The 15,097-nt window shown below is 42.8% G+C and overlaps 1 protein-coding gene across 5 annotated transcripts in view; it reads right to left on the reverse strand.

Annotated features, from left to right (window-relative positions):
• TEAD1 (TEA domain transcription factor 1) overlaps positions 1 to 15,097 on the reverse strand; it is a 153,526-nt gene that overhangs the window by 25,167 nt on the left and 113,262 nt on the right. For 4 of the 5 annotated variants that reach the window (XM_069016596.1, XM_069016594.1, XM_069016593.1 and 1 more), the window contains 4 exons: positions 5,639 to 5,773; positions 5,401 to 5,447; positions 4,798 to 4,859; positions 2,716 to 2,840 (listed from right to left, as the gene is read on the reverse strand). In XM_069016596.1, coding sequence (XP_068872697.1) covers positions 2,716 to 2,840; positions 4,798 to 4,859; positions 5,401 to 5,447; positions 5,639 to 5,773 — 369 coding nt within the window. Of the gene's footprint in view, positions 1 to 2,715; positions 2,841 to 4,797; positions 4,860 to 5,400; positions 5,448 to 5,638; positions 5,774 to 6,979; positions 6,992 to 15,097 lie in introns of all 5 variants that reach the window. The other variant, XM_069016595.1, reaches the window with a different exon arrangement.

Genomic DNA, 15,097 nt, shown 5'->3' on the forward strand with positions numbered 1-15,097 from the left:
TTTGATCAAGATAATATTTTATGTCATTTTCTGTGAAAAGAAAGCAATGTAATGAATATAGAACTGCCCCTTTTCAGAAGATACATGAGAACTCCTACGCATCTCTCCTGTAGCAGCACATAAATACATTCATTTCCGAGGTCAGCAAAGGCACAAAGGAGATGCTGCAATCACAGCACGTGCCCACACGACTTCATGTGCACATTGTGCAAACACACACATCACCTGCCTTGATGATTTTATTTGAAAAGTAATCAAACCCCATCCTTTCTGTGCTGTGCAAACCTTACCTGCAATAAAACATCTCACCCACACAAAGAAAGGTGTGCAAAAGTGCAGACAGAATTCACATTGTCTGCAATGGCACTGCATGAGGTTGGGGTTCGCTCTCACCTCCAAGGAGAGCTCTTAGTGCTTGTTGGAGAGGTCTGTGCATTGGAGACAGGGAGGGCTGGCAGGAGGCACAGAGCTGTCCCTGCACACCAGTGCCTCTCCAGCACACATCCTTCTCCCCTTGCCTAGGGAACTGGTCACACTGCCTTGGGGCTTTTTTCCAATGCCCTTGTGTAAGATCCAAATAATCAAATTTACTTAACTGGATCTAAGCAACACTTCCTCTTCTCCTGACTCCCCTTTTCCAGGCAGTGATGCCGACACACTGCCAGGGGGGCTCATCCTTTGGCTCCCCATGGCACCTGCCTGGATGGTGCAGGCTGTCCCCACGCAGAGCACTGCCCCACTGCATTTGCAGTGTGGATGCAAGAATGAACTCAATTGGCAATTGACTTTTCCTAGAGTCTCAGTTTTGCAATGTTACAGCACACAGGTAACTGCTTTTTTAAAAACAAGTCTGGGTAGTTTGATGCTCTTGCTTGTCCTGTAAACTTCCTGCACAAATGTGTTTAAAAGGTGGGTGGGTTTCTCAGCAGTCTTCTTGCAAGCTGGGACAAGATCCAGTGGGCCTCTGCACCCTCAGGAATTCCAAATAATATTAGTTTACTCCAAAGAAGGCTTTGCAGTACTTGTGGGGCCATCCTGGGTAACCATGCTTCTGTTCAGACCTCCACTCTCCCCCTGCAATGCCAAAGCTCCTCAGTTGCTCAGCCCCTGTTTGCTGCCTTCTACATAAAACCCCACAGATACAGAGGCACTACACCATATTAGCCCATGGGTTTTGTATATAGATTTATGTCATAAAAACCTATGGAAAAGGGATCCTTATGTGGCACAGTGGCAAACCATCCAATCAGACTGCACTGAAATGCGATTTCATTCACACACAGACAGCAAGGCTGAGTGTCATGTGGCCACATCCTGTTTTCCCAGTAACCTGGAGGAACACACACACATCCTGGCCTGGAGCAGGCTGGAGATGGCAGAGCCCATAAATCAGCAGGACACCTTACACGGGGTCAGCAAGCCGAGGGCTGGGAAATCTGCGCATGGATAAGGGTGACTGATGGGAAAACCTGGATGCTGTGCTTTGGCAGCAGAAATACAAACTGCTGCCTGGAGGAACTCGGGGCTTGGGGTGGAGGAGGTGCTCCAGAGTGGTCTGGAGGACACTAAGGTGAAGCCCACCAGAGCCAGGACTGCCATGAGATCATGGGAAGGCAAAGGGATTCCAGGGAAACCATGAATGCCCAACAGTCAGGTAAGTGCTGAGAGAGCCATACCTGCTGCCAAACATTTCCTGCACCTCAAAGCTAATTCAACCTGGCAAAGTGTGACATTTAGCAAACCAACACACCTCCATGTGGCTGGTGTATGAGTAGGTGAGATATGGTGTATTTTCCCGGGGACGTGTCTCTGCCAGGAGCATTCCTCTGTTGTAAGGTTTCTGGGCTATGTCTCCAATCCCCATTGTGCAGGGTAAACACTCCTTGGATAACACCCCTGGCCAGAGCCCATAAATGCTATGGTTTCCAGTGCTGGATTATAAAAAGAAAATGATAGCTTCTCTCTTCTCCAAGCTACTGTATTTTACCAGGAATCTGAACAAGAATGGCCTGTCCATATCACCCATTCAGGACAGTATTTGCTTTTCAGAAATTTTCTCAGAACAAATTCTCAGGTTGAAGGTGAAAGAAGTTCTTTCAATTTATTTGTGATGCAGTAGAATCAGTGCTAGGCTACTGACAAATGTTCTTCGTAAATATATGGTGACTAATGTCAAGGTTCAAGGCTTACTGGAGTAAATGAAACATTTACAGCCAGCTTCAGAAATTACCCTTGCAGGTATAGTATGCAGACTAAAAATCAAAAGAAAATTAAAAATTTCATTAAAAAAAAAAAATCCAATATGCAATATGCACACTTTCTGTGCATGTCCTTAATTTTGTTTTGGTTAGGAAATAGATTAGGCTTTAACTTAGAGTTCAAGCACGGAATTCTTGCCAAGAACACAATGCAATTTGGTACACCTGCTAAACTAGGTCAGCAGTGAGACAGGCGCCAGAACAAACCCCGCCTGCTTTCACAGAGGCCTCTTGCCGCTGCAAATGGGGGAAAAGAGGGCAAGAAAGGAAAATACAGTCCTAGGGTGAAAGGAATATTGCACAGAGCAGCAGTGAACACAGAGACACCCGGTGTATTCCACCAGACTCAACCCTGGAAGGCATGCCCAGAGGGTGGGGAGCAAAGGTGCAAAGCTGAAGATCAGCAGTAAAGGTGCAAAGCTGAGGATCAGTGGACACAAGGGCAATAAATACTTACTGATTCAGGATCCCTCTGCTGCTCAAGGAAAGCTGAAAACTCCACCAGCCTGAGCTTGGTCGTACCAATAGATCGGCCCTGCCACGCAGGGACTGAGGGAGCTGGGGCTGATGTGGGCTCAAAGCCTGAAATAAAGGAAACAGTTTCATGAAGAAGCTGACACTTCCTCGGTTTATATTTTCTCAATTAAATATAATTGGGAATTATGCATGTAGCCCTTGGATATTTATATTAATTTTAGCAACTAATTAATTCAGGATGAGTTAAAATTGGAAAAGCTCAGACTAATACGTAGAAAAAGAGGTCCCAACCCAGCAATCTAATAATGGTGGAAAGAAAAGATCTACTATTTTGTTTCCTTGGGGTTGTAACTCACTGTAGAATTTTTGTTTAAATTATATACTAGATTATAGAGATTGATAGAGACTTCACCTAGACCTACAGCTGACCCTTCCTTGGAAACTGGCATCCAGATTCACAGGAGACATTACTGCCTTGGGAGTCACGAGAACTGGCCTCCATTTCTGGCTCCTAATGTGCCACATGTTACAAGTAAATCACCCCTCTTTTTGCCTATTTCTTCTGCCACTCTCAATTCCCCTCTCCTATTTAGAGTACAAGGTTTCCAAGGCAGGGACTGTCTCTTACTACGTATTTGCACATTGGGTCTTGACTACTTTTGGAGCTTTTAGGCATCATTATGCTACAGCTAATATTAAATAATTACTGTAGAGAGCTGAATCATACCCTAAAAAGAAAAAAAAGGTTTTAAATTGATAATAAAGAGAGAATGATATGATCTAGATAGAGAAGGGATGTTAACCACCCTCTCTAATTCACCTCAAGAGAAGGAATAAATGCTATCTCCTGGTTCTCATTGTAGAAAATTAGATGAGAAGGAAAGAAAACTGTAAAGGAAGAGGAAAAGGCAGCAGCTCAAAGGCAAAACTCATCTTGGGAGAGACACAGGCACAAGGAAGGCAGGGGAGAGGCACCAAAGGTGAGAGAACAAAGATTATCCTGAACTAGGCTGAGAAGCAGGGAGAGGTCACAGGTAGTGTGTGTCCATATCCCATATAGTGAATGTGGTACCTGACCCCAAACCCTCAAATTTAGGCAAGGAAGGTGTGAGGCTTGTACAAAACAGGGAATTACAAATGTCACTGGCTAGACGTGAACAGGAATTCTAATGAAGCAAAAACTCATGCACAAGTTTTGACCAATTTAGAAATACTAAAATTCCTGTTCTGAGAGAAAACGTGGAAGAATAAAAGGAGACAACAGAAAATACCTGTCCTAGAAAATAATGGTATAAATTAGCAATGTCAAGAAAAAGGCATTCTCATGAGTGCAGAAAAATAGCTTTAGTTTGAAGCATTAAATAGCAGCAAGTTAGAAAATCATAAAGAACTGGGTAAGAGTCAAAAACTTGCAGCACAAACAGAGTCATCAGCATTGGGGTCATTTGGCAAGGGAGACGTAACATGAGAAATCACCTGCAAAGAAATAATTCCTGAAATTATGCATGGAAGGATCCTGGGAAAAGGAGCAGGGAAGTAGCCATGGGAAGGGCTTGATCAATTTGAGCAATGGAATTCAGAATAAACATTAGGTACTTATCAAAGTGGCAGCAGGCAAAGCAGGACCTTCAAGAGGGGATGAGTTATAAACAACCTGATACAGAGAAGTTTTATACTTAAGGCTAAACATATACGATTTTGGAAGGGGTTTTAGGCTCAGTTTAAAACAAATTAAGCTGTATTCTTGTTACATAGCTATTATAAAAGAAACATTCATCCTATTACTCACTTTTTACAGTAATCCCTACATTATGGAATGCTGACTGGAAATCACACATCACAACTCCTTGCACATGTATTAGTGCTTCCTACCTAAAAAAACCCCAAACCCAATGATTTTCCCCAAGATATAATGAGATAATAGGACACTGGGATTGGTGTTTCCTTTGGCTGGAGGGAACATGAGACCTGGAGCTGTGGCTCTGCCCATGTCAGAAGTTAGCACATCACATTCAGTACAAAATTCAAGTCTTTTTAAGGGTGAGGATAAATGAAGAATTACCTGAAATGGGAGCTGTGACTGATGGCTGTATAGGATAGGCCTGCTGAACGAATGGCTTTACGCTGGAATAAAGAGGTACACAGAAATCATACACCGTGCCATCCACAGGAAATTCCATTAGACTCACACAGTATAGGAAAATAGGTGGCTAATGACCTTTACCCACAAACATATCTCTTCCTTGCAGAGCATATTTGACAGATAGACAGCACAGAGGGAACTGAGGGGATGAGAATCACACCCAGCATCCTGAAGCTGGGATCTCAGTGGCGCTCGGTCACACAGCAGGAAACCTGACCTGCTGCTAGAGTCACAGCAGCCAGGGATGGGCACTGCTGGGACTCCCAGGAAACCCAGAGGACACTGAACTACAGGGTCACAAAGGAGGGTGTCCATCCAGTATTCAGCCTTAGTTTTGAGGTTTGGGATCCCTTGTAACTTTTGGAATGTGAGTTCACATCACTGCAAAGACTCTTTCTTTCCCTAAAACTATCTTTACCTCCTTTTTGGGAAAATCTGCAATTTCTTGCTTCCCTCATATCACAGAGTGCACAAGCCACCCTCACACTGCATATAGAAACATATTTGAATTTTCAGACTTACTCTTGCGAGGATCCAGGCTGCCCCGTTTGAATCATGCCCGGCCAAAACTGAAAGAGGAAAAACAAACAAACAGGCCCACAGTTGTTCTCTTTGTTGAAAGACTTTGGGCATTTTTGAACAAGCATGATTCCTTTTGCAAACTCAAGTCAAAGCATTAATCCATTCATTCTGTCTTAGTTTTCTACTGAACATTGCTAGAGAATACAGGGGTTTTTTTGGGACTCAGCTAATGACTTACCCCAGGTGCCCCAGGAAATGTAGGACGGGGAATTCCTGGCAGGCCCAGCTTGTTGTGAATAGCAGTAGCTGAGACTATCTGAGCTGATGACATTGCTGCCATGTGCTGGAGTGCTTTGTCCTTTGCTGTCTGATCCTTTAATATGACAATTACACGGAGTCTTAAAACATTTGGCACAACAAATGATGTTAAATAACTGCAGATACAAGCACATAACTAAAAACTTAAAAAGCCACACAGAAAATGCAAAAATAGCAAACCATGCAGGAAAAAAAAAAAATACAGCACGGAGGCTAACACTCTAACTACCTCAAGGCAAAACCTCCTCTCAGACATGTATGGTAGACCTGAATTCTCACAGTCTGCTCTGCCAACACGCAGGAAGCTCTGGGAGAACAAACTACTGGCCACTTGTTTATCTGGGCAAATTCTGCCGATTTCAAATCAGGCTGGACTAAGCAGGGCATGCTGCTGAGGCTCAGCTCTGCCTGCAGGACAGGGAGCACTGAGATTCAAGCTCTATCATTTCCATCTAAGAGAAGTTTGCCTTTTGTATTGCAGTGTAAAATGAGAACACAGAACTGCGGCTGACTCGCAAACAGGGACAGTTTTCTTCATGCTTACGGGCTTAGAGTAATTTTGGATTCAGCTTTAAGACAAACATTTTGAAAGTTAGGTCACAAACATGGAAATAACATTTTAAATTTTCAATTGTGGCATTTTACTGGTTTACGGTGTTCCCAAAGAAAGCTATCAGCCATAAAATTCCTGCTTTTTTCGAGCACACAGGAACAAGTTTAGGAAAAGGTGGGTTGTTATTGGTTACTTGTATTAGAGCAGCGCTTGGAGTCCCAGCCACTGCCAGTCAGGTATGGTCACAGGACAGAAAGGGACAGCCTCTTAATGCAACAGAGTTAACCAGGGGGATGTCCTAGGTCAGGGAAAATGAGTAAACAACAGGCTGTTACACACTGGTAAAGCAGGGTTCCTCATCCAGAAGTACTGTATTAATAAGTACCAATATTTAGGTATGTCACTTAGAATGAAGGAACACAAGCAGTATTAGACAAGGATGTTTTTGGGGTTTTTTTTCTGGTTTTATTTTACAAGCATAGTAGCAAGCATGCTGGCAAGAGATGCATGCTCTTATGTATGATATATGACTTTGCACATATATGCTCCCTCTAAAGCTTGTATGTAGTAGTACTATAGGTGAGCAGTTCCTTCCTTTGAATAGCTCCTTTAGAAACAGCACAGGCTGAAAGTACAGGAAAAGCTAGCCAAAAAATTCTGCCAAGCACAGCTAAGGTACATAATACTTGGTTTAGTCAAAATACTTACCATGCTTGTTACCTGGATACAACAACAAACAGTTTATTAAAATGCTTGTGTAGAATAGCAGACTCTCAGCAAAATATGAACAAAATAATAAGAGACAAAGGAAGAGCAGTTTGCTCAGCATTAAATATCAGCTTTAAACAAATGCATTATTTCCACCCAGGGACTGATTCATTAAAAGGGGAACAAAAAGGATAAAAAAATACCAACAAAACCCTGGGGAGAAACAACCCCAGCTCCCTGTGCGAATGCTGTGGATACTGAATGAGGGATTGTTGCTGTGTTTCCCTGAGCTGTGCAAGGGAGTCCCTGTGGGACACAGCCCAGAGAGCAGCAGGTGGAGCAGGGCAGGAGCAGCTCCAGCATCACTGCCTCTGCACCCTGCAGGATGTGAGCCCAAAGGACAGCCCTCTGCTCGGCTGCCTGAGCAGCTCTAACACCCTGGGCTCACCTGTGCTGAGGGGGACACATCCATCAGCACGGGGACAGACTTGGTCCTTTCTCAAAACTTGTAGCTTTCTGATATAACCACAACCAATTCTCTGGTTAAGAGCTGGAGCTCAGCCCTGGCTCTCAGCCCTGCCTGCCCCAGGGTGGGAGGGTGTGCACAGGAGGTTTGTGCATGGCATGCTTTACTGGCTGCTTTTGGATGTCTGAAGATCACTGGGCTAAAAAGATGTTTAGCTGCGTGCTAAGAAGTGGCAGTATCCTGACATTCATGCAGATCTCCAGACCCCTCTACACTCTTGCACAGCAAGAAGGACCCTCCATCATGAAAAGATGAAAGTGAGATGTCCTTAAGCAATATGGAGACCCAGCCCTACCAGATTTCTCTGTTTCAGCCTCTTTTTGTAAGCGGAAATGGCTTGGAAATGCCAAACCATGAGAGTCTCACACATTGCCTGCTGAATCCTAACAAAAACCAACATTCAGGGGATCTGTATCCTGTGTGTAAAATAAATTATTCAAGAGACATGTGCCTCTGGGTCCTAGTAACCTCCGAAACTGTGTGAGTGCTGCTTTTGTGGCCACCTTGTTATTCTCCAGATGTGCTGGAGCTCTGCAGGCACCTCTCCTCCACTGCCTCCTGCCTGCCACCACATGAAGATGCAGCCAGTGCCTGTGCCCCTGCCAAGTTCCCAGACTCCTCTGGATCCACTATTAGATGGATTCAAACTAAAGAAGAATTTAAAAGTAAAAGCTTTTTTAGGGCTATTAAAGTCCATTCCTGGGAGTTGTGTGAGCCCGAGGTAGGTTATGTGTCCATGAAATTGCTCATCATGCCTTGCTTTATCCCTCTGAAGTCTCTGGCTAACTCCCTGCTAGTGTTAGTGCAGCTCCAGGAGAAGATGTATTTATTTCTGCCTGATGAGGCACTGAAACAAACTGAAGTGCATTACTTTCTGTAATATTATTGCCATCCAAGGACTAGAATAGGAGCCTGGACACCCAACACAGCAACAAATCCCACCCTAACAGATGAACTAGGAAAAATTTTTGAAGATTTACACTTCCTTCAAGATCTTCTGTGGAGCTCTTAGTCACCATTACAATGAATCTGATGAACCTGAATTTTAAGAACAGTGACAGGGATTTTTGGAGGGAGAAAACATCTTTTCTTTTGTGACATGAAATGGGATGTGCCTTCCTTCTTGCCAGTTGCTGCTTTTCATCCTAGAATGGTCTGTGTTTTGTGGGGCCATTCATCTCATCCTCTTTGACTGATTATGTTTTCAGGAGGATGCAGAGAAAGTAAAAAACCTTTAGAATGACAGCTCAGAAAGGCAATCCTTCAATAGGGCTATTTTTGAGGAGTTTCAACAACCCCCGCAGAGTTTCCTACTGGTGACAAATCTGATCTGGGACATCAACACACTCAGGCCAACACACATCAATGGGAAGTTTCACCTTTTCTAGGCTTAGGAATCCTTGCACAGTGGGAAGATTCAGCTTTTCTCAAAGTAACTTTACATTCAAACATGACAGAAATCAAATTCAAATATAGATACTTAAGAAGTCCTGAGTTCCATTGGTAAAAGAGCAACTTCAGCTCCAGGTACTTTTTGAGAGTTGCAAGGTGGTTGCCTGTGCTTGTATAATCAAGCAGACTTCATGGTCTTCAAAAACAAATGGGATAACCACATTTTAAAGCTGTTTATTTAGATTGCAATATTAGCTTGTCTGCCACTTTAAAACAAGTATATATCGGGGTTTTTGAGGCTGTAACAGAGAGCACTCGTAACCAGGAGGGAATGAGTCTCTCTACCTATCACTGCATGGCAGCCACTGCTGGGATGGAACTTGGTAACTGATTAATAACACACAATGGTATTACATCACAGTTTAGGCAGCAAGAGAAGTAATATATCCAATTAAAACGGCAGGGGTAATTTAAACAGGCAGATTACAGTAATTACCCAGGTTGGAATTTGGCCAGGACAAATGGGTTAACACCCCTACTCTAAAACAGGAACGTTGTGGGATTTTTAATGACTGCAAATAGTTAAGATTTTGATTTCCTATCTTGTCCAAGAGAGAAAGGGTTTGGTTTTGCTCTCACTTGTGCTGCTTTGTAAAGCTGGAACAATTTCTTTCAGGTCAATGTGGTTTACACTGATGCAGTAAAATAAAAGTTTGGCTCAGCGTGCTGCAGTCCCGTGCTGAGGTTCAGCAGAGGCTTGGGGGACAGTATCTCCTACTGAATCATCAAGTCCTGCTGGAGCCTAAGGTATTCCTTGGATAGGTCCCATCTGGCCCTGACCTGGTTTGACCCTACTTAGTTCATGAGCTCAGATGGGATTGCTGCTGCCCAGGAATGACACTGTAGTAAGCAACAGGCTGCACTCAGACTCCTGCCTTCCCCTCCACTTATAAAAGTCTGTGGTACCTAACTAGTAATGAATGTTACCAAGGTGGATTTAGAGTACAGTCAGTGGAAAACTGGTCTAGCTCCACTAAATCCCTAAAATATCATCTCTGTAGAGGAGATCAAGATGTGCCTCATGTTTTAGCCGACTGCTGCTGGCTGCAGTTGCACACACTTTGTTTTTGGAAGATATAAGCTCTAAGCATCTTATGCAAGGAGACTACAACTTTTAATGAATCAGGCCCTTGAGGTTTGCTTTTCACAATTAGTTTTGGAATGCAAAATACATAGTTAAATTAGATAATAATAATTCCCCAGTATCATCCAATTATAAATCTTAATATCTATAAAAGCCCCGCATGAAACAAGAGTTCTACATGACAAGCACAAAAGGATTTGTGCCTGACTTTCTTTTAATCCAACATAAACAGAAGAATAATTCAATCAATCAGTTCAAACAAGTTCTTAAGCAAAAAATAAAAACTCTTATCCTAGAATGATAAATGGGGCTTTGAATACCATGTTATCTATGACTTTGGGAGAAAAAAATTCTAAGACAGTATGTGGAAAAGTAAGCACAACAGAACAGTATTAATTCAAGAAGCTCTAAAACCTGTACCAGTATTTAAAATGCAAAACTTTTCATGTAAGAAAAAAAACCAAAACATAAGAAACAACAATTTGCTCACAAAATGGATGTTACAGTAACACTAGCATAAAATAGCTTCCTAATAAGCAATTTTGCAGATGTTATTTCTGCTCAGATCTCGTATTGATTCAAATAACCTTTACAATAATTAGCTGTAGCTCAAAAAAGATAAACAAATCATGACAATATACAATTGTTCTGGACAAAAGATAGAGAGCACTTCAGTGTTTCTAGCCCTGATCTCCAATTTGCTTATTATTAGAGAAGACAGGAGTAAATACAAAAGCTGGCTATTTCAGCCAGGCAATAGCTAATGCCAAGAAGAGAATGCGCATTCAAAGCTGTCCCAACTTGCTGCCTAATGAGTAGCAATTAATCCATCTTATTGTATTTCAAAATGCTGAAGACTCCATTCACATCAAAGGGAATTTTTCAAGGCTTTTATCATTGTTCATTTAAAAAAGTATAGAGCTATCTTTAGCATTTTATAATTGACAACAATATTTTCTTTTTATCCCTAAATGCGGAATGTAGAATAATGGATTTAAAAACATGTAATACATGTGAACTGTAGGCATTTTAATGTGGGGGGTTTTGTCTCTGTCTAATTAATCTTGCACTATGAAAAAAAATCTGATATGAAAGCCTAAGATAGATGTACATCCTGCTGTGAACACCTTTACTCTCTGTTTATGTACAGCTTCCAATCCATCTTTTGTCCTGAATGGATAGAGGTGACTTTGGCTCCCTGTCAGTGCAAAGGTGGAAAATGCTGTGACCTGACACTATGGACTGGTGTATTTGACACAGAAACACAACACTGGAGGGCAAAAATTCTGCTTTGCCTCCTCCAGCTTCTGCATGAGAGGAAATGCCATGAAGAGGAGCCGCCTTTCAGATCTGTCTCCAAGGACAACTTTGTCTCAGCCTCTCTTCCCGTTTTCATGAGATTAAATTTCTCTAACTTCAGGAAGATTTTAATAACTTCAGTATATTAAGATTAAAATCTCTAAAATAGGAGTATTTTCCTGCTGTAAAGAGAATTAAAATGTACAACATCCCTGGAAGGGCTGAAGGGACACTCTTTACTGGTGGTCTTGAAAGGCAGCAATAGCATTTATGGGTGACACTTCTCTTTCTTGCAGGCTAAGGATCCATCCATCCATCCACAGTGGCTGCAGGTACTTCTCATTGAAGAAAAGGAACTTTGCTGGACCAAGCAGACTTTATGGCATGCAGGTGAGATTTCAGCCTCTTAGGAAAGCTTCCAGCACCATGGGTACAGATAGCTCTGAAATCCTTCCATCCATGTGGATTTTCGCAGAAGATAAACACAACGAGATTTGCCCAAGTTCTCTCCTCTCCATGAGCAGATTTCAGACCAAGGCAGGACAGTAATATCCCTTGGTAAAAAATAAACTCAACATCTAACTTGGGGAATCAGGGTTATTTGTACCAACCCTCTGTCAAGCTAAGAGGCCAGGATCTGGGGCCAACGGGACAGATCAGATCAGACACATCTCAAAAGAAAATTGACACCAGATGCATATGGGATTTTTTTAAAGTGGTAATTGCTTCCATGGGTGCCACCAATCACAGGTTTTACCAGTGGCAGCTCCCTGTTAAAAGGGTGAGTTGGCCTGGGTAGGAAGCATAGAATCATTAAATGGTTTGGGTTGGAAAGGACCTTAAAAATCATCTAGTTCCAACCCCACTACTAAGTGGGACTTTTAAGAAGTGTCACCTCCCACTAGACCAGGTTGCTCTGAGCACCATCTAGCCTGGCCTTGAACACTGCCAGGGATGAGGCATCCACAGCTTCTCTGGACAACCTGTGCCAGTGCCTTGACATCCTCACAGTAGGTTTTTTTCCTAGTATCTAATTTAAACCTATTCTCTTTCACTTTGAAGCCATTCCCCCTTGTCCTGTCACTACGTGCTCATGTAAAAAGTCACTCATGTAAAATACTGTGCATCCTATCTTCTCCTTGGTCACCCCTTCACCAGGGAATGCAGACAGCAAGAGCCCATCATCTTCCTGAGGATATTGATGAGGCAGTTCAGGCTACTGCCAAAACTGGTCCCCACTGAAACAATGAGCACTCAGAGGTGCTGGAATGTATCCACCTTGTCTTCCTTTTGCACCAGTGATGTCCTACTCAGGCAGCTTTTGAAGTCCTCCGCAAACTGCTTTAGCACAGGGGAGTTGGACTAAAAGATCTCCAGAGGTCCCTTTCAGTCCTAACTAGTCCATGATCCTGGGTGATTCTGTGTGACAGTGGACCATACAGATGGCTCAATACAGGAATAATAAAAAAACAGGCAGTAGCACTAACAAAATGTTTGGAGAAGCAAAGTTCCATCTCAGGTTCAAAACCAGCAGCTTCTACCACTTCCAGGGAGTAATTGCAGCAGGCAAGTGGAACAAGAGCTCTCTTCTTCATAAGGCAGCTCTCTTACAGCAGCTCCGTACACCAAAGTTTCATCTCTTCCATGTGGGGAGGAAAAGGCCTGTGGGAAGCTGCCCCTTCTCCAGAAGGGACCAGTGCAAGGGGGCAGGTGTGTCATGCCATGGCTCCTGGTTCCCTGAGACCAATACTGGCAAGGAAAAGAAGAGGGAGGTGGGGAGAGCTTGGCTCCTTCACCCTTCGTGGACCCTCTTTACGCTGGGGGCTATGTCAGGGCTCCTGAGGGAGCTAATTCCACGGGCAGCCTGGGGACTCAGGAGCAGGGCTAGGACAAGCAGCCTGGGACCCATCAGCCAGCAAGACCCACTGAGGGAGGGCTGAAGTAGCTTTTGTCAGCAAGGCCAGGGGCCAGCAAGCCTCTGTCACCTGTGTGCATTCTGTTCCCACCGTGGTGTCACAGAGAGCTGAAGCAAATACCCCTGGAGTGTCAGGGCCTGGAGCTGGGGAATCTTCCTGAAGCCATCAGTTCCTAGCAGTGAAACGGCAGCTGCTCCGCTTTCTACTCAGCACTGGGGGAGCTGCAGCCCATGGACAGGTGGGAAAGGGCAACAAGGTATGAAGCCCTTACAAAATCTTTTGTTGTCCAAACAGATCTTCCCTTCTTCAGGCGACTCCTTAAAACGAAAATTCATCCCAGATCTCTATTTACTGCAAATGTCATCTAGACTAGATTAAATATTCTTAGGATTTGGCTACCTCTTTCTTCTTTGGAAAGCTTCAATAAAAATCAGACAGCAGGTGCAGTACTTAAAAATGTTTTTTGCTTTGTAAGTGTCTTCACATTTTAAGGTATTTTGGTCATTCAGAAACGGAAATATTTTAGAACAGTAAGTCCAATAATTGTGTTTGGCTCCTAGGCCTGTATTTGGTACCTATGTGGGCTTCCTGGTTTTTGCAGCCCTCTAAAACTCCAAGAGCTGCTGGTGCTGAGCACCTCTGAAAGTAAGGCCACCTACTTAATTTTAGGCATCAAGGCTTGACAATTTGAGCTTAAAATGCTACATATCTCTGTATTATTGCACCCTCGGTTAAAAAGCAGTACTTTTAAGTTTTCTTAGTCGTTCTTTATGAACCCCAACTGCTCAGCCAGTGCAGCTAAAAAGCCAGCCACCAACAGCCAGACAAGCTTGCCAGCATGCTGCCCATGAAAAACCCAGTGCTTCTGTCAGGGAGGCCTGTTACAAAGCCAGGCTGTTATTCCTGCGCTGCAGTTCAAGGATGGGGGTAAGCATCCGCAGTGCTCACCGCTCAGGACCGGGAAATCACTTCCCGAAACGTTATGCTTTCCAGCTAGAACAAAAACATGATTTGTTCTCATCTGGGTGAAGAAGAAGAAAAAAATCCACTCACATTAAAAAAAAAAAAAAAAAAAAAAAAAAAAAAAAAAAAAAGGAGAGAGGGAAGTAAAAGATTTACAAGTTTTTTCGCTTTTTCTAAAATAAAAAAAAAGAAAAGGACAGCAAAAACTGCAAAACTCCCTCTTCCACTTTTAAATAGTGTGGAAAAAACCCCCCAAAAAATCTCAAGATCTCTGCTGGAAAACTTGAAAAAACAAGCAATCCAAGAAACCCCTATTAAGCATTTCCAAGAGGTTCTTTTTAGCCTTAGAATATATTTTATGGAAGGCAGAGAAAACGGGGTCCTATAGAATTCATCATGTCAGATTAAGCAAACATATTTAATATTCCCTGAACAGGACTCTGACTGAGGCTCTCCAAAGATTAAATGTCAATAATTTACTTTAAAAAAAATTAAATTTCAGGGAATTTTGTAAATAGGGCATAATTTGAGGTGATACTAGATTGTAGTCTAGAAACACCATAGCGCAATCTGGATAAGCTGTGCTCTCTGGCACTTGGAATAAATGATCTGGTTTAAGTATTCTTGATGGCAGTTCAGAAGCACAGACAAAAAACATTTGGGAATGGAAAACAATTAGCCCAATTACCCCTCTGGAAAAAGCAAAAAAAAAAAAAAATGAAAAGCATCTACACAACTGTGCAAAACCTCTGTGTATTTAAATACACTCCTAGCAATCAGCTGTTAAAAAGTAAAACAAAAAACGGACTAAGGGGTTAAAAATCAGGTTTAGGTGCTGAGCTGTTACAAAGAGGAGTTCACTTGGCATTTGGACAGTG

The sequence above is a fragment of the Aphelocoma coerulescens genome, chromosome 5 (assembly GCF_041296385.1).
Source record: "Aphelocoma coerulescens isolate FSJ_1873_10779 chromosome 5, UR_Acoe_1.0, whole genome shotgun sequence".
NCBI classification, from domain to species: Eukaryota; Metazoa; Chordata; class Aves; order Passeriformes; family Corvidae; genus Aphelocoma; species Aphelocoma coerulescens.